This window comes from Tachysurus fulvidraco, chromosome 21 (assembly GCF_022655615.1).
Source record: "Tachysurus fulvidraco isolate hzauxx_2018 chromosome 21, HZAU_PFXX_2.0, whole genome shotgun sequence".
Taxonomy (NCBI): domain Eukaryota; kingdom Metazoa; phylum Chordata; class Actinopteri; order Siluriformes; family Bagridae; genus Tachysurus; species Tachysurus fulvidraco.
In genome coordinates this window covers 6154240-6173719 of record NC_062538.1, presented here as the reverse complement: position 1 = coordinate 6173719, position 19480 = coordinate 6154240, and the positions used below count along the sequence as shown (strand labels likewise).

Genomic DNA, 19480 nt, shown 5'->3' with positions numbered 1-19480 from the left:
CTTCCATAAAGGCTTTAAAATAACCCTGTTTCGATAAAATGAAGAGAAAGTGACATGATAACGATGGACTGAAGATAAAGACATCTAGAACGTTCATGTATTTAGATTTGGATTTATACAAATATCTCGCCCTCTCTCTCTCTCTCATTAGCTATCCGTTTTCTTTACTTTTTAACCTGCCTGCAAAAGATCATGATGAGTAAAGAGCCAGTCAAACTAATTGATAGTTCACACTTCATGATTTTCAGGCTGATTTTGCTGCTGCAGCTAAAAAAAATCACACATTACATACAAACTGATAAGTTGCGAGTCGGTTGGTCTTAAGACGCATTTATGGGACGAAATACAGATCTATCGAATGCTTGTCTAAAATACACAAATTAAAATAGGGCTTATAGGATTGCGTGTTGGGTTACGGTGTTGGGTTACTAATCAGAAGGTTGGGAGTTCGATTCCTACATCCACCAAGCTGCCACTGCTGGGCCCCTGAGTAAGGTTGCTCAGTTGTATTAAAAAAAATGAGACAAAAAAAATATAAGTCGCTCTGGATAAGGGTGTCTGCTAAATGCTGTACATGTAAATGTAATAGCGGCAACAGTGAAATGAACACGAAAGGAAGAGTGGCAGCAAACACAATGGTGTTATACCAAGGGCTCTCACCTAGCTAGTGTGAGTCTCTTACACAGCTTCTCATTCTTTTATCAAGATGTTAAGTCATCGTAACTAACGTAATTAATTCAGATACAGGAAAGGCATCTTTAAATGCAATTATCAGTCTAAGACTTTAAAAAGTAGGAATTTTAGCACTGAGATACAAACATAACTGTAAGATCAGAAAAGCCTAAGGATTCGTTACAATTATAGATTTATTAGACAACATCTAAATTTCAGTGTAAAAGGTTCTCCCAGGGTTCCACACGTATTTATGACACCAATCTTGGTAACGTTTCAAACACTCAATAAACGTTAACTATTTCTCAGCAACGTGTGAGCTTGTAAACTGCAAACTGACAAAAAATCAAAAGGCTTAAATAAGTATATGTGAACTCTAAGAAATGTTAAAGTAATAACAGGTGAAATCTGGTCTGTTTTAACCTTTACTCATCTGTTTGCAGGTGAGAAAACGTTTTTTTTTTTTTTTTGTGCCAGTATTCGAACACCGTATGATTTTTTTTTCTTAATAACGGCTCTGTTCCGTTATTCCGAGGTTCGATGATAGGGCCAGCTTTTTTTTGTTTTGTTAATGCTTCTCAGGTGTTACAGAGTGCTGGCTCTGGCTAATCTCAGCTATAGTTTAGATATTTTAGATGAAATGCATTAAGTCAGGGAAGATACAAAAAATAATGACAACTAGGTAAAATTCTTGAAGTTCACATTTTATTTATATACTCTTAAAACATCAGAAAACATGTACACAATATCTTCCACTGTAATTTTTTTTTTCAATTGTTTTACAGCATTCTCTGACCTGCAAACAGATAGAAATAATAAATGTAAAAAATAAAGAGATTGAAATGAAACAAAGCCAACCACCAAAAATAAATATCATTTTGCTCTGCTTTTGACAAATAAACGTGTGTCAGTCAGTCAGTGTGGCCTACCAAGCAAAGTGTATGTTGTTGTTTTGTTGTTGTTTTTTTTCTCAAGCTCCTGATCTCTGCCTGTGTGACTGCCATACTTATAAAGACCAGACTCTCTTACAGTAAATCCCTCAGGTGGAAAAAAAATACAGTTTAGAATGTCAATGCAAGTGAAGGACAAGCATGGATACAGAGAAATGATTTCTTTTCTCTTAACATAACTCTCACTTGCTTCATACAAATTTAAAACCATTTGTTCTCAGGTATGAAATGTTCTCAGGTATGTCATTTCTCAGTCAATGCATCTGATAAAAGACATGTTGAATACTGTATATATATATATATCTATATACACTTGTGTATCCCACATGTTTAGCCCTGTGATCCAAAACAAGTGAAATGACATAAAAAATAAAGTTCAGGCACCACAAATAAACATTATTTAAAACATTCCTCTGAAAGACAAAAACACTAGAATCGGAGAAATCTTTGAACTAGTAAGCCGACATTATTCATAAAGAAGCTTGAACGCATAATCATGGTTAAATATATTCTAGTTACTTATCAGAACTGCTGTCTTGTGCTTCAGTGCTCTAGTTTTCAGCAAGACAGTTTAATAACAGTCTTCTCTTTAACGGAATAATGCAACTTATGAATTTTAATGCTCGATGGTAACAAAGTGTGCTTGTGATAAGCACGGAGATAAACGACAGATGAGCCATGTGAAAGACTACAACCACACAAGAATAAGGGAACAGGAATATTTGAGCTAAAACCAGATATATACATGAGAGAGCGTGAAAGACGAACACATGGGAAAGGTAGGAGACGTGCGATGGTGACAAATGGAGGAAAGAATAGGAGAAGTGAAGAGTTGTGAAGTGGGTGAGAGGATGAAAGAAGTGAAGCGAGCAGTTGCAGCTGTGAGGGTGGGGGAAAGGGCTGCTCAGTTCCACTAGCATGTTTGCTTCTGGTTTTATCTGCTAAGAGGTGAACAGGGCCTCTGCTCACTCCGCTCCCTGGCACTTGAGGCGGCTTTGGCTTATACACACCTCCAACAAAGCCTCAGCTAAACTGCCTGCGAAGCCACGGTTAGCAAGAACCACACCCAGGTTAAGAATCCTCACTTCTCTTCAGACCGAGGATCCAGCATCTGATTAAGTCTGATTATAAAGGAGGAGCAGCACCAAGCAAGTCTCTTCGTCTACCTGAGTTAGAGACTTTGTACCCACCGGGGTCCTTTTTCACATTTTGCTGTCTTTCTTTTGCACAGGCCTTAAAGGTGGTGTTCAGTTTTACAGCAAGTGTTAAGACTAAGAGATGTCTAGTGGACTGGTTTAAACTTCTCATGAACACTAAACTGTTTCCATCAAAGCCCACAGTGCCTCCTTTTTAAATGCCCACAAGGAAACTAGAAACAACAGAGATGCCTATACTCTGTCTGAATCTGGTCCAAAATTCACATCTCCCTGAAACATGCTTTTAGCTAGAGAATCATTAATCCTGTCTAAAGCAAGTCCAATTCAATAAAAACTATTTAAAAGATTAGGAATAATAACATTAATAATAATAATAATAATAATAATAATAATAATAATAATAATAATAATAATAATACAAATGTCGTCCATTGACTGATTCTTTTACTATATGACAACAGGTTTAAGCAAATGAGTGATCTGGGAAGAAAAGAACTCAATGTGTGCTAATACAGTAATATACTGACGTGAAAATATCAAATGATAGATTCAATATGGCATATGGGCTCAAATAAAGTTAAATAATACATGAGAATATTTCCTCAAATGAATCATGACAACCATTTCCTATCATTATTTTATCCAGCATCTCAGTCAACGTCTAACTACATTCAGCTCCAGACGCCCTAATTTAATTAAATAAATGAGTCCTGGATGAAAGGCCTGACACTTTTTGGGCTTCTCTCTGAAAGGTGGCTGGGTACAGTAAGGGGTGAACAGTTTGTAATTTTTTCTTTGCTGAAAGGGGTATGGGGCAAAAGCTGTGCCTGCTTTGCCTACCTTTCAAAGGCACACAGACTCACGTCTCAAACTGAGTTAGCAAGGCGCGAACCTCAGGAGTGAGCTGTTTGGCTGCTTTGGCAGCCTCTGTGATGGCTTTACGGTACAGGCCCTTTCTCTTCTTGTCAAAGCGAGACTGGAAATTTTCTAGAAAGGGGGCAAGCTGTGTAATTGCCAGGAAGGAAGTGGTAGGTGACCCAAACCAGGACACACGAGCCTCCTGCCTGACTAACAGCCCATTATCTTTGCGGCTCACTGTGATAGCTAAGATGCGGGCAGGCCACCAAGGGAAACCAAGGATTTTAGCCCACACAATGTCCCCTACGCAAATGGTCCTGCCATCCAGAGCAACACACTTTGAGACATTTTTGGAAAAAACTGCAGCTTTTAGGGATTTACTGCGCTTTTTCGAATCCTTTGGAGCAGGGGATGAGGCAGAGACGAAAGTGGAAGATGTGCCAGGGGCAGAGGCAGATCGAAAATCGCCAGGAGGAGGGAAGTCAAGGGTCTCGGTCGAGCTACACTCAGAGTTTGATGACTTTAAGTCATCTGCACTATCGACACTGCACATGGAGGTACTAGAGGAATCGGGCTGCCTGGGTTTCAGGGTCATGTATACAACCAGGTTGCCAGCCTTGCTCCCACCCATCTCCTGCCCCTGTTCCTCTGGCTCAGACTGCGGTTTGTTGTGGTCCGATGGTGGCTGGGAGAGCGGTTGGGGTTTGGGTCGTGCCTGCCTCAACGGGGGATCCAGTTCTCTGTCTGGCCCCTGAGGCTCTGCAGCGGCAGTGGCCTGGCCTGCGGAGCGTGTGGAGGTGCAGCGAGGAGCAGCTAGCTTAGGCAGCATTAAACGCCCTCCTCCCGGCACTTTCTCCAAGCAAGGTGGCTTACATGAGGAAGAATCATTTTCTTCATTACGGTACCTTTGAGGCTTGATGCGCATCCTGGGTGGCAGCGGGTTGGACATGCCTGCTCCTCCTCCACTGATCTGCTGCAGTCGTCGGGTGAAGTGAACCTTCTGGTGGGCCTCTTGAAGAGCTGCCGCCCTCGTTATGGCCTTTGTGTTAGCACTGCTGCCGGTGACGGATTCCCTCTGCCTCTTCTGTGCTTTGGCCATCTTCAGCACTTCACGTGCCTTCGAGTGGTCAACATTTTTGCTCTGCAACACTTTCTTGGCACTGAGCTGGACCCGGGAATTGGCTGAGGCTGGTGCTGCGGCGGATACTCCTTTAATCACTCGGCTCCCTGCAGCTGTTCCTTTTACCTGGCTCTGGCCCAGAGTAGACGTGGTTGAAGAATTGACCCGTATCGCTGCAGCTTGCCGCCTGGGCACATCGGCCGAGCGGCTCCTGTCCTCTGATCGTGCATCATTGCGAGGCCGCTTCCCAGCACCCGGAGCTGTGCTCTCATTGCGCCGACGCTTTACATCATCGCTCCGGCAGTCTGATACAGGGCCTCTGCGCGTTTCACGCTTATCCCCTTGTACCACAGCCCCTTTGCATTTATCACACAGCACTTGTCTCGGTCGAAGCTTGATGGCATTCATAATGGAGGTGGGCTCCTCTCTGTATAGCCTGCGCTTCGGCCGTTTAATCTTGCGAGGTGGAGGCTGAGGTAACGACTGGTTGTAGGTGTCCCTGATGAACAGTGGAGGCGGGTAAGGAGCCCCCTCATGAAACAAAGGGGGTGGTTTTACAGTCCATGGTTTGGGCTCAGGGTTAGGACTGGGTTGAGCCACTGACGGCCCCTGCACAGGTTCCTCTGAAAGGATGTCGGGAGTTCCTTGAGTGACTCCCTTCTCAGTCTCTGACTGGAATGCCTCAGTCTTAAGCTGCATAGATTCTGGTTTGTCCTTGTACTCTCTCTTGGGAAACACAGTTATTGGAATTCCATAGGGTCCAAATCTGAGGACAGAGAATAGAAACCGGCAAACATATTAAATAAGTGAAAGCAGAATACATTTTGCCTTATTTGCATGTTTTGAACATCTTCCGTGGACTGGCTTCTTGTTTACCATTTGAAATTACACACATATCCTATGATTGCAGCCATCAGTCTCACTTAGAAGACAGTGGCTGAAAGCAGTACAGACACTTGACATCTTATAACTACTACATCTTCACTGCTATTTAATTCAAGTGTGTATATGCACACTTCATCGTTTGTTATAAATACAAATTATTATAAACCTCATGTGGCACTAGATGCTCTAGATGTCAATGTGGATAATTTATTGCTATTGATGTATAAATTAAAAAAAAAAGAATTGATCAAAAGGGAAAAGCCTCCTTAAATCCCCAATACGAATCAAAAGATTTTGTTTTTAAAAGATCAGAGATGATTATGTTTACATTATGTCTGTTTTGGTGCTGTTATGTCTGCTGAAGGCTCGTGTAATCAGAGCCATCTATGTCGCACTATTTTATTTGTTTAATAAAATCCGGTAATATGCTGATTTTAGTTTAGTCTGGCAGAAAGAGAAAGTGAAAACTTCACATTTCATGTCTGGGACTATGATTCTGCATCAAAGGCACATGAATAAAACAATAGCTTTCGCTCAATCTTTTCTAAAAAGGAATCAATAGATCCAATTATTTTTCAAGATGGGATGAGGTCTAACAAACCTAAGAGGAACCAATGCCAAAAATGCAAATGAAGATCGCCTTCGACCTGATTGAGACCTAATATAACCAGCACATCATATTCCAAGCTATGACGCAAAAAGATTTGGACTATGTGCATGAAACTTCTTAAAACACTAACAGTGCGTGTTTAAAACTCTTTTAATAATTTTTAAAAGGAATATTCTATCTACTAAAACATTCAATGCAGCATCATTTAAGATAACATTTTTTCAGGAAAACCCCAATAATACTGTCTCATTTTCGAAGTATAAATTTGTTCCTGAGTAGCAAAATAGAGCACAAACTGTAATAATGTCTTTAGATAATGTACAAGTTTAACTAAAGCAGTAGGTACCATTTGCTGTACACTCTCTGCTTGTAACTTGGGTGGCCATATGGCATGTCTTATCAGAACTGGAGAAAACTGTTTGGCCCAGGCACTGTTAAAAAAAAAAAGCTTACAGACGACAGACGGCTAGAACACAAGAGAACTCACTGTAAAGAAGTGACATTTTATATCCAGTGCCAATATTCTAAAACATCTAGAAGTGTTCGGTTTCACAGACATCGGCATGCAGAGCTAGCATGGAGCTACGCTCACAGGCCACTTTAATAGGAACACCTGCGCCTTCATCCAATTATTCAGTTAGCCAAAACATGACAGCAGGTCAAAAGCTTGAGTTAATCTTCATATCAAGGCCAATTTTAGGTTATTTTTCTACGGCTCTCTAATTCAACAGTGACCGTTCGTCACTTCATCGGTGGGGAAGCCATGTGCTGATCTTGTGCAATTTTGAGAATATCAATGAAAGCGAGGATTTGGGAGTTATTTCTGCTAAACAATATCTGCAGGGTTTTTTGTTTCCAACATGTGTTTAAATCCATAGGTCCACAACAGGTCTGAAGGGTTTGATTTGCACAAAACAGATCAGCAGTGTCTTCAACATTTGAAATTATGATGCTGCATTGACACATTTTATATATACACATTTCAATCCACTATGTTTACATTTGTGTGGAAATATTTCTGATTGTGTTCAAATAAATTATTTTGTAGATTTAGCATGTAGTTCTGTGGCATGAATAGATATAGAACTAAGACTTCTAGTCAATCCCTGGTGGTAAACTAAAGACAAGAACGTTCACAAGCGAACTGAGCAACAAAAACGTTTGCAGCTTATTTGGAACGGTCAGCTTTTTCGCAGGAATTATGTTGCAGACTAATGATAAAACCCAAACTAACACTGGGTGTGGCTGAGATACATTATTACATCATTCTTAAGCAGTCTTTGGATAGTTTTGGGTTCTTAGATTTCTAAAAGTATTTTTCTGCCACTGAAAAGTAAACTCTTTGTTGTTCATAACATTTCGGGGAACAGATTACATTTTTTTATTCTAAGCGTGTGGTGTTCATTTCTACACACAGCCCACCAACTGACTTTCACCTAAAGATCAATAAAACTAACCCATAAGCCACACTGCACATTTATGTTTAGTGAACAGTTCTGCTATTTTAAAACCTGACATCACACACAGTTGAGTGACGACACAGCGCATTTAAATTGCTTGTAAATGAAGAAATTTAATTACTTTGTTACCCAAAACTATTTATTTAGCATGCTATGACTCTCAATAGTTTGAAAAATTGCAAACTACTTGATTAACCTGATGCTGTGTATCAAAACCCAGAACTTACATATAATAATATAATATAAATATAAAAGCTGGTCCCAGTGAACCAGTCACCATAATACACACTGTTATTATGGTTTAACTGTAATAATAACAATAACAAAGTTACTTATAACATGTGTAATAACAAATTTTGAAAAACGTGCAATATTACCTGTGTGCAATATGTCTGTTAGCATAACTACTACTCGTGGTTTTGTTTTTTTTTCTTCTGTATTTATACAATGTGTTGTGTATATACTGTATATACAAATATTATGTCTCTATTCTTTTATATATTTGCATTTCTCTCTCTTTGCTGCTGTAACAGAGAAATTTCCCCATTGTGGGACAAATAAAGGTATGTCTTGTCTTATCTTAAAACATATGAGATGTAATTAAAATTCAGTTCATTAAAATTCATTTAGAAGTTCTAATGTATACTGGAGTCTTTTTTTTCCATCTCAACAGTTTTGGGCTCTTGTCGACCTTTTCGAGATTTGGAACGATCGGGACAAAAAGGAAAAATAGCTTGCTGTGCTAATACAATAAAGACAAACGACTTGATGTCTTGAGTTGTAATTCAACAACAGAATACTCATAATTTTTATAATTTCTAAATTACTTATATCGTTTCCAGGAATGGAAACAATTTCAACTAAACGCCAAATTATTCCAGCCTTGCTTAAAAACCATGCAGTTTAATAACTCAGTTTTACTTATGAGGCTTATACCTCTATACAGTAATTATTTATCAAGTACCACCGTAAACACGCCTCATTCGTTCGTTTGACATGGAAAGGAGAAAATACCGGGTTCATGATTGGTTAGAGAAAAATCAGTATGCCCTTAGCATGTAGCACTTGTTTGCTAAAGGAAATTACACTCTGATTCATCAGGCATTTTCGATATATCGATATCAAATATCTCAGTCTTAAGTGTTAGATGATACAAGATACTGATCCAGTTCTCACATCCTCATTAGGTTATAAAAAAAATCCTCATGCATGAAGGTGATGTGCTTTAAGACAGTGTCTTCTGCTCATTTGCATGATCCGTAATGCATTAAATTAACACTACACCTGTTCACAGCACACCAGTGAATCGAACCAAAAAATGACAAATCTGACCCGTTACAGGATTTTTAATATAATGTAGACAATAATTTACATTTACAGCATTTAGCAGATGCTCTTATCCAGAGCGACTTACATTTTTATCTCGTTTTATACAACTGAGCAATTGAGGTTTAAGGGCCCAGCCTGGTGGACCTGGGAATTGAACCCACAACCTTAACCACTATGCAACCACATCCGCACTAGTATATATAAATACTCAGTTACAGGTTGGTGCAATTCTTTACAAAAAGACTTCTCGTTGCTGCAGTATGCAGTGGCTGTGTTATTAAAAAGCATAACTACAAAAATCATTAAGTAATATATTTACATTTACATCATATAGCAGACACTATTATCCAGAGTGACTTACATATTTATTTCAGTTTATACACCTGAGCAATTGAGGGTTAAGGGCCTTGCTCAGGGGCCATGCGGTGGCAACTTGGTGGACCTGGGATTTGAACCAATGACCTTCCGACCAGTAGTCAAACACCTTAACCACTAACCATATGGTTGCCATGTGTAGGGGTGGAGTTTCACTCAAAAAATGTAAACAAAGATTACTGACAATGCCACAAGACACAAGTCATTACCAGGTCTTAATTCCTTGCACCATGTAATGTAGGTGTTTACCTTTTGGAAAGGTCCATAAGAACCCCAGAGAAGATCTTCTCGCCTAAACGAAACGACACAACAAGTGCATCGTCAATGATGTGATCCAGTGAGACCCGAACCTCAGAACCAGGTACGAGCCCACAGATCTCGTCGGGCTGTCTGTCCATAGATCCTGTACACACTTTTTGCTCAGGTTCTGCGTTCACACCCGAGTCTAAACTCTCATCCTCAGGTTCTGGGGATGCGTGAGGATGTTCGGTCACCGTCAGAAGTCGGACAGAGTCCTTACTAGAGATGTTAGAAGAGTCACTCATGCAACTTTGTACAAGCGATTCTCTAAACGATTCTCTTTCTTCTGATGAAGTGGACTGTGATTTAGGAGACCGAGGGCGTTCATGGAAAGCATCCTCTGCAGGTCTGAAGTCGGAGGCATCACTTGCAGCTTCAGGCTCTGAGATTGTCTCTGATCCAACTAACTCGTGCTCTAGATCAGCAGGATGCACCGATTCGGGATGGATGTAGGATGATTCGTCCGTTTGTGTCACAGACAATCCGGGTTCATGGGCAGATCGAGCGGGGACATGATGTGAACAAACGGTGGAGGGTTCAGGCTCGGAGTCTGTGATGGACTCGTGTGGACTGACCTCGTTATTAGCAGCCGGCGCGTTTGGATTAACGGACTCTTTCAGGCGCTCCTCTGCAGCCCCAGTGTCGTTGTGTGTGCAGTCTGTGTCGCTGTGTCCATCCTCTGCGTGCACACACAGCGCCTTCCCCGCGACTCGCAGCTCCGGCCTTCTCACTTCCATTCGGACTGTACTGCATTCCTGAACTGCATCCACTCTCTCTGACGGGTGACACAGCTCCGTTTCTGGGACGAAGCCCGCTGCCGAGTCGTGCTCTAATCCGACCACATGCTCACCGGGCTCCGCTTCATACTCGAGCCCGTCCCCTACTGTTGTTGTTGATGCTGCTGCAGCAGCAGCAGCTCCTGGCTCCGCAGCCACGGCCGCCATTTTCTTTCCGCTTTGCAACTACTACTCGGCCCTCTCCTACTGATAAGCAGAGATCCCGCCCACCGAAAAACTAAACGCACTCACTATTGGTTTGTTCGGCGCGAATCTGTCACTGAGTGGATAAAATTACCGTCATTCAAATCGAAGTACTGAAAACGCGATTGTAATTGGCTTCTGTTTTGTCAATATTGCTTTGCATAAAAAAAGAGACAAGTTCAGCGACATTTTCCACTAGGGGCGATGTTGAGTTGCATGAATAATATACCCTTTGCACCAGGGGTTCCTCAACCTATTAAATGTAAATTACTTTCAAATTAAACATTAATTTAACCCATTAAACACACACACACACACACACACACACACACACACCTTAACAAAAAGAGAAGTAAAGCGCACACACACACTAAAAGCACACAACATATATATACGTTAAACTTCATATTTTGTCTATGTATCAGTGCCATAGTACTTATTGTTCCAGAACCTTACACTACCAGCACACATCGGGTCCAAATTAACAATATTTAGGCCAAAGATGTTTTTTGAGTTACTAAAGTCAATTCAAGCAACCAGTCAAACAGACTGCGATAACAAGTGAGACGATGGATTTGCACCAGAATCACTAAACACGTCACAAATCCTTCAATATAAACAAATTTTCAGTGTGGAGTTTGTCTTTAAGTGACCATTCGATTCTATTCTCACTACATGTTTTTATTATATTTCTCTGTGTATATCGTTAAAATCTATATAGGTAAAGAGCCTGTATATTATCTACAAAAATCTTGCTTCCTCCATGCTTTCAAATTCTTAACATAATACACCGATGAGCTGAATACATTCTTTGTGTACACACGAGTATATCAGGTTCTGTGTTATACATATTTCCATCTGCTCAGTCAGTCCAAAGGTAATAGATACAGAGAGAACGAGATCAAAAGAGCAAGTGAGAGTTCTCAAGATGTGAATATTTTTGACTACTGCAGAATAATTTAGCATAGAATAGAATTTATCATAGAGCACAGAATATTTGGTGTTCTACACTATTTTAGTAATGTGAGATGACTATTTTTCATGACTTCACAGCACAGTACCTACAATAAAATTAACTTCGATTCATGCCAAAGGTTCACCAAGTTCATAAAAAATTAACCAGTGAAATTTACCTAAATGAATTGTCCTTACATCATATTTTATCACATAGAATTTATTGTCAAACCTTAAGTGACACTTTTTAATGACAGTATTGTAAAAGTTTATATTTTACTATGGTTTATGGTCATCAAACTACTCAATCTACTCCTGAGAACGGAACTGTGAAGGTCGCTGATTCAATTGTCATGTTGTAATCATGTCACTTCATTCTACCTTGGTCACAGGTACTGTTTCATGGGTTTTGGCACAGCCTCAGGAGACAATGGGGTCAATGACTTGTTGATCATAAAACTGATGATATTTTACAAATTTGACAATTAGCTGTGACATTTAAAAACATAAAATGAATATATAAAAAATCTGATCTAACCTATCACATTAGCTTGGTTGGAAGTTTGAATATCCCAGTCCAGATTTAGTCCTACTTTGCTCTTACAATAACCTTCACTCACCTGGGGAGGCTTTCCAATGGATTTTGGAGCATGGCTGTGGGGATTTGTAGATTCACCCACAAGACAATCAGTAAGATTGAGCACTGATGTTGGATTAGAAGGCCTGAGGCACTGTGTGTGTATCCGTTCATCCCAAAGGTGTTCAGTGGGGTTGAGATCAGGACTCTGTGCATGGCACTCGGCTCTTCAACACCAACCTTGGCAAGCCATGCCTTAATTCCAGTGAAGGGGATTTGCAATTCTACAGCATACAAAGACATTCTATACGATTCTGTGCTTCCAACTTTGTGCGAAGAACCACATATGGGTTTTAAGGTCTTGTGTCTACAATCATTTGTCGTATTGTGTACCATATGCACATGAGTTTTAGAATTCACACATCATTTTAAACAACTTAAAGCTGCTCATCCTCTGTACTCACCGATGATAATATCTCGTAATGTCTTACAGTATCTGTGAATCAGTGTCTTTTTTATTTTTCAGTGTCTAGACATAGACTTAGTCATACTGTCGCCTTGTAAGTGCCTAATCTGTTTTATCCGAGGGTGGATAAATGTAGACGATTCATTCAGATAAAGCGGCAGAACCTGTAGTATATCTGTGCTCTATTTTTTTATCCCAAGCATATCAGTGGAATAAAGAAGGAAGAGACATATTTGTTTGCCTTAAACAAACTTAAGCTTGTTGCAATTGAAGTTTTAGTCCATGAGCATTGGCTATTCATCAGGGGCAATGACCTATGGGTCCTACATAAGATGTGACCTGTATTTTTCTCTTTTGCCAATTCTGTTCTGAAATGTTCTAATCTGATCATTTTACTCATGTACTCATACGTACAGAGCTTTGAAAATAGTAATTCAGTGACAATTCACTGAAGGTCTAATATTTATTTACATGATATTCAACATCTAATTAACTGATCATCACTATGCTTATAACTATCATGCTTATATGTACCATGCTTATAACCAGCAAACATCATAACCATTCAAAAAGAATGAATGATATTTACTGTCAAATCAGTATAGTTGCATAAAAAAAACACGTTAAAACATTCACTTTTTAATATTTGATTCCTCAGTACATTTAACGGTAGCAACTTTTCTATGTTTGATTAAAGGGCCCCGGGCCCTTGAGTACAGCCCTCAACTGCTCAGTTGTATGCACATAAACATAAGTTGCTCTGGATAAGGGCATTTGTCAGATAGATAATAGATAGATAGATAGATAGATAGATAGATAGATAGATAGATAGATAGATAGATAGATAGATAGATAGATAGATAGATAGATAGATAGATAGATAGATAGATAGATAGATAGATAGATAGATAGATAGATAGATAGATAGATAGATCTATCTATCTATCTATCTATCTATCTATCTATCTATCTATCTATTTTTCTGATATACTATTTAGTACAATAGTTATTGTTCCCAACTATTTGAGGCCCTGAAGATGTAATTATTGCCTGCAGATCTGTTCATTTCTCAGTATTATAGAAGTATAAACAAAAACTATTGGGCACATCAATGTGATTCACAGTTACTGAATCGTAAAAATCAAAACCTCTCACGTCTAACTAGAGTCCACGTTTCAGCCGTCTGGGTCACATACTATTCTGAGACCTTAGCTCTGTTTATGTAACATGCCCTGATTCATGTATTGAGGAAACAGAACACAGCAAAAAGTACGGTAGCCTGGGTGTTGTTAAGGGACGATATGTAAGTGTACTCTTCCTCACTCTGTTTTTCACTTGAAAACATGGCATAAAAATTATATCATCTGTTAAAAAAAAACAACATTGTTTGTTATGACCTACATTCAATTTTAGCACTTTGAATATGTGTGACATTACAAAATATTAGCAATAGTAATTCAATATTTGCTTGAGTATCCACAACATACTGAAACAAGATTGCTCTCTGTCTGCTGTGTAGAATCTTCTCAGAATCTGAATACATGCAAGTCAAGGTGTGGCTTCCTGTGCTGTCAAGAGTGTGACTTTGTCACATCCATTAGATACAATCTGTCTATTCAGGACAAATGATCTTCAATACTAAAAGTGTTACATATGGATTAACTTGAAATAAAAGAAAGCTCTGCTGAAAAATTCAGCTTAGCCTGGCAAGCTACCAGATGCCTAAACCCAGGCGAATAATTAATGCTATTAGTGTTACTAATTCTACACTGTAGACAGTAAACAGTAAGGAAAATACTTGTTAAATTCAAATCATAAGTTCAGTAAGGATGCTGGAAAATAACACCAGCTGGGAAAGAGACCAGCTTGACCATCTCTGTCGGGGTTTTTTTTGTATTTATTTGCTGTTTAGACCATATAAGGTTCTCAACAGTTAACTCAACTGGTTAAGGCTTTGGGTTGTTGATTAGAAGGTAAAGATTGAAACTTCAGCACCACCAAGCTGCTACTGAACCCCTGAACAAGGCCCTTCACCCTCTCTGCTACAGGGGCATTCTATCATAGCTGCCCCATGCTCTTCCTAAACAGGGATATGCGAAGAAAAGTGCTGTAATGTATGTGTGGCATTAATAAAGTCTAGAATATTAACTACTAGCAGGCATTTTTTATATTTACTACCACTGGGTTGTTGATTGGAAGGTTTCAAGCCCTAGCACCACCAAGCTGCCACTGTTGGGCCCTTGTGCAAGGCTTTTAACCCTCCCTGCTCAAGGGATGCTATATTATAGCTGCCTCTGTGCTGGCCTTCAAAGCTGGGCTATGTGAAGGAAATAAATCCACTGTACTGTATGTAATGTATGTGTGTCAATAATAAATCTATATTTCTATGCAGGTAAACACATTTTCTCAAACACAATATGTAACTTACAGTAAACACAACGTATAATATGGTTCTGGAGTATATGATGAGCTTAACTCACGTTAGCTAACATTAGTTTAAATGACAGCTTAGCTAACGTTTTCTTTCTAGCAGTACCTATAATTCACTTGAGTAGTTCTCATAAGAACTAGCCAGGTTAACAATCAGAACATTAATCTGTAAATGATATTGTGTAAACCAGTAGCTAATGTTGCTAGCTATCTTAACATGAATAAAGCTATAAAACTGCTAACTAGGTTAGCTAACTTTAGGCTGGCTAAATTGTGTAAATTATGCAGATAACACCACAACAAAGGTTTGCTAGCAGGTGTAATGCTAGCAGTATATTTTTATTTTAATGTATAATATGTTAAACATGTTTTATTGGTAGAATATTGTATAGAATGCAGATGATTAGGAGTATTTTTATTTAATCTGTGATAAAGGCCTACTGCATTGCATGGCATTTATCTGAGCTTGAAAGCAAAACTACAGCTAACAGTGCTAATACTCAAAAATCAAGCAATAATGAAAAAATACACATATACACATAATTATATGTGTGTATTGGCACACAGTATTGTAGCTATCAAACAAAATGTAAATGAAGTCATTCATTTCATATCTCTAGACACAATTGTAATGCAGGTGAGCAACCTCACGGTCAAAACCTTAATGACTTGTTATTTGGCCATCATACGATTGTACAGGTTTATGGCCTGATTATGATAGTGCTGTGCTCATGTCATAAATTTGTAGAGTCAGCATGAAGGGCTGTGTATTTAAGCAGATGAAATGTATCCACCAGTACTTTCCTCTAATATCAGCCATCCATTCACTCCTCATTGACATCATCTCTATTCAGCCATGGCTTTCTCTGGCAAGTGGGAGACTGAAACTCAGCAGGGATACGATGACTTCTGCAAACTTCTTAGTGAGTGATTTTGTGCCTGGAACATGTGAATTAGTGATGTGTCATTTTTGTGAACTAGTGAGCTTTTTGAGCGTCTTTTGACAAAGGGGATCTTCTAAACTGCTGCTTGCTAAAGATGTACAGGATTTAATTAAGTGCAATACGGGAGGTGATCAGTTGGCAAGATAAAGGAAGCACGGACACCACGGGGAAATGGATGCTTACTGGTTTGTCATTGAATATTTCCATTTAGATTTAGCAGATGCCGTTATCCAGAGAGACATACAGAAGTGCTTTATCCATAATTATATCATCATACTGGCTCACTAGGTCAAGGACTAAGCGTACTAAAAGATCAGTCTAAAAGAAAGATTAGTATGAGTATTGTATGAAAGACAAGGGTTTTTCTAGACTAAATGAAGGTATAATTAAAGTACTTTGTGAAGAGGTAGGTCTTTAGTTAGAACAGAAAATAGCTTTGATGCTTGCATTTCTTGCATCCTTGGGTCTATCGGAGAGGTGCTAGAGCATTGAAAGGACTTTGGAGCAGTTTGAAGTGTGAGTACTTTAAAGTAGGAGGACGCTGGTCCTTTTTTTCCTTTGTTAGCAAGCATCAGCATTTTTAATCAGCCTCAGAAAGCCAGTGAAAGGAGGGCTATGAGGTTGAAAACAAGCCAGCAGTGAGATGCAGTAGTCCAGTGTTAAACTGGTCTGTGAGGAGAGAAACAGACAAATCTTTTTGAGGTTGTAAATGAGAAACTGGCATGAGCTTGTCAGTATAGCAACATGACAGTTGATTATTAGTTGATTAGCAATGTTTCAGATATCTATGGACAGTCCGAGGTTGTGTACAATGACAGAGTGAGACCTTAGAGGTCAAATCACAAGACCTTGATGTGGGGAAGCAACTCCAGGGATTTTGTGCTCAGTTTTACAGGGATTAGGTTTCAGCTGATGAATTTCTCTCCATAACGGATGGTGGAACATAAAATACTTTCCTGAGATATACTGCATAGAAATTTCTGTTGCATTTGCATGTTTGTAGGTGATTTATAAGAGCACTAGTAGGGGAAAGTGAATGCAAAAATCGCTATAGGCGTTAGTGTGCAAATGTTTGTTTGCATACCCTTAAAAGAAAATCATCAGAATAGTTATCATTCTTTATGTTTTGCATTGTAACTAATATTATACCCTTTTTTATGTTTAATCCCATATTTTTTTCCTTACTTTTTAAAAGTGTAATATTGTGTCTGTAGGCCAGTTTTATTTTATTTTGAGAATTTATTCAGCACATATAATTTTTCAGCATTTGTCCAAGCAGTCTTTATTGCGAGGACAAAAACATATAGCTCTAAGGTTTTAGAGATTTTAACACAGTATTGTAACACAGGCAGGTCAATAAGTTGTCTGTGCCTTTGCACTTCAGGTATCCCTGATGATGTGATTGAGAAGGGTCGTGATTACAAGCTTGTGACAGAGGTGGTTCAGAACGGTGATGAGTTCACATGGACTCAGCATTACCCAGCCAACCACGACCTCACCAACAAATTCATCATCGGCAAGGAGAGTGACATGCAGACCATCGGAGGAAAGAAGTTTAAAGTAAGACTGAAATCATTCCTATGGTAACAATAACACAAGGCATTACACTAGTATTGCTTTAACTCATCATCAGAAAATGAACAAGATCTAAAGATCTACTTTATACTTCCACTGGGGAATTACAAAGCAAGACATCATCACAGCACTGAATACAAAATTGACTGTTTAAGACGAAAGAGAATCAACCTTTATATTTTTAATGTCACCAGGCAACCGTCACCCTGGAAGGGGACAAGCTGAGGACACAATTTCCTAACTACATCCACACAGTCGAAATCAGTGGTGGAAAACTGGTTGAGGTACGTCACTGAATAAAAACCGAATAAACATTTTATCCATTTTTGAGATGATAACTATTAAAGTAGGTGTACTTCACTATGATACTTATATAGTATAAGTATATAATGTAGTATAAATATCATATAACAGTAAATTTATACATATTGTTAATTATAGTATATTAAAAATTAATATGTGTATCTTTTACATGAACGAAAAAAAAAACTTTACTGCTTAGAATTAATTTTTTATTTTCTAAATGATTATATATTTATTTTCTAAAAGATACACAACATTTTTTCTGTTAAATCAAATTCTTACCTCTGATAACTCAAGGACAATTTAAGTATTCATGTTGCTATTTCTTCATGTTAAATGCAATGGAGAAACTACTTGAAATCAAACAAAGGGGGCAAAGAACATTTATCCTTTTAAAGTTTCATTCATAAGGCTTTTCAATCAGGTGCACTTTTGACATGATGTCTGCTTTTACATATACAATATTCAACATTGTCCCTGTACATAGAAAATGGCTAATGTGTGTATCATTCTTTGCCACACAGACTTCCACGGCCACTACAGCTAAAGGTCCACTTACCATGATCCGAACCAGCAAGAAAATCTAAAATTTACATTTCCAGCATTTGGCAGATGCCCTTATCCAGAGCGACTTACAGTATCTCATTTTTTTAAATACAACTGAGCAATTGAGGGTTAAGGGCCTTGCTCAGGGACCCAACAGTGGCAGTTTGGAACCCACAACCTTCCGACTGGCAGTCCAACAACGTAACCACTAGGCTACCACATGCCCACCTGTAAGAAAAAACATTCCATTTTAACAGGTTAAAAATGATCGCATTACATTTTTTATGACGTCATAATGTACATTCAATAAATTCTAAAAGATGTTTTCCTCTCCTTGAATGCCTCTATCTGTTTATTAAGGGTTCAAAAGAAGTTTCTACAAGCATTTTTATATATATATATATATATATATATATATATATATATATATATATATATATATATATATATATATATATGCTCAAATGAACATTTTACATTCCTCATGGCTACCACTGGAGGGCAGTCAACTTACAAAACGCCTTCCTGCCCCGAGGGTATGATGTACCCCGGCTTAAATCCTTGGCAGATTTCTTTGTTACAGAACATTGTACAAAGATTATTTATTTTGATGCTAGTAGAAAGTGGTTACTGTAGCAAATCAGACATTTCCTAAATGACTTAAACTATAAAGAAAAAGGTAAAGAGACACAGACAATGGGGTAATTAAAACAAGCCACAACACACACTCAGACTAGTATCCTTTTATTTTAACATACTTAAATTTACTTCCATTTCCAATCCTCTACACTTTTAAACTATCCATCTTTTTCACAGCTTTTAATCAGTAAAACAATAATCCAAGCAAGTGTGTGTTTCAGTTTGGGTTTGGAAGTAACCCTTTCTTATAATTAAAAGTGTGCCAGCACTTCCCCCTCTCGGCTGTTCAAACAAAGGTTGTGAAAATGATCCATTACCCAACTGCCCCCCACCCTTCGATCCTTTCTTCA

At 38.6% G+C, this 19480-nt stretch overlaps 2 protein-coding genes across 2 annotated transcripts; one reads left to right on the top strand and one right to left on the bottom strand.

Moving 5' to 3' along the window:
• Positions 1-1355: 1355 nt before the first annotated feature.
• Positions 1356-10685, bottom strand: pwwp2a (PWWP domain containing 2A). The gene is made up of 2 exons (XM_047805364.1): positions 9666-10685; positions 1356-5523 (listed from the first exon to the last, which is right to left on the bottom strand). The coding sequence occupies exons 1-2, from the start codon at positions 10658-10660 to the stop codon at positions 3639-3641; spliced, it is 2880 nt and encodes a 959-aa protein (XP_047661320.1). The 5' UTR covers positions 10661-10685; the 3' UTR covers positions 1356-3638.
• Positions 10686-15889: 5204 nt separating this feature from the next.
• On the top strand, positions 15890-18824 carry fabp6 (fatty acid binding protein 6, ileal (gastrotropin)). The gene is made up of 4 exons (XM_027149460.2): positions 15890-16046; positions 17452-17627; positions 17837-17926; positions 18470-18824. Exons 1-4 carry the CDS (start codon positions 15980-15982, stop codon positions 18530-18532), a joined length of 396 nt encoding a protein of 131 aa, XP_027005261.1. The 5' UTR covers positions 15890-15979; the 3' UTR covers positions 18533-18824.
• Positions 18825-19480: the final 656 nt, after the last annotated feature.

Coding starts and splice junctions, on each gene's coding strand:
- pwwp2a (XM_047805364.1), bottom strand. CDS start 10,660: ATGGCGGCCGTGGCTGCGGAGCCAGGAGCTGCTGCTGCTGCAGCAGCA. Junction 5,524..9,665: donor CTTATGGACCTTTCCAAAAG/GTAAACACCTAC, acceptor CTCTGTCCTCAG/ATTTGGACCCTATGGAATTC.
- fabp6 (XM_027149460.2), top strand. CDS start 15,980: ATGGCTTTCTCTGGCAAGTGGGAGACTGAAACTCAGCAGGGATACGAT. Junction 16,047..17,451: donor TGACTTCTGCAAACTTCTTA/GTGAGTGATTTT, acceptor TTTGCACTTCAG/GTATCCCTGATGATGTGATT. Junction 17,927..18,469: donor GTGGTGGAAAACTGGTTGAG/GTACGTCACTGA, acceptor TTTGCCACACAG/ACTTCCACGGCCACTACAGC.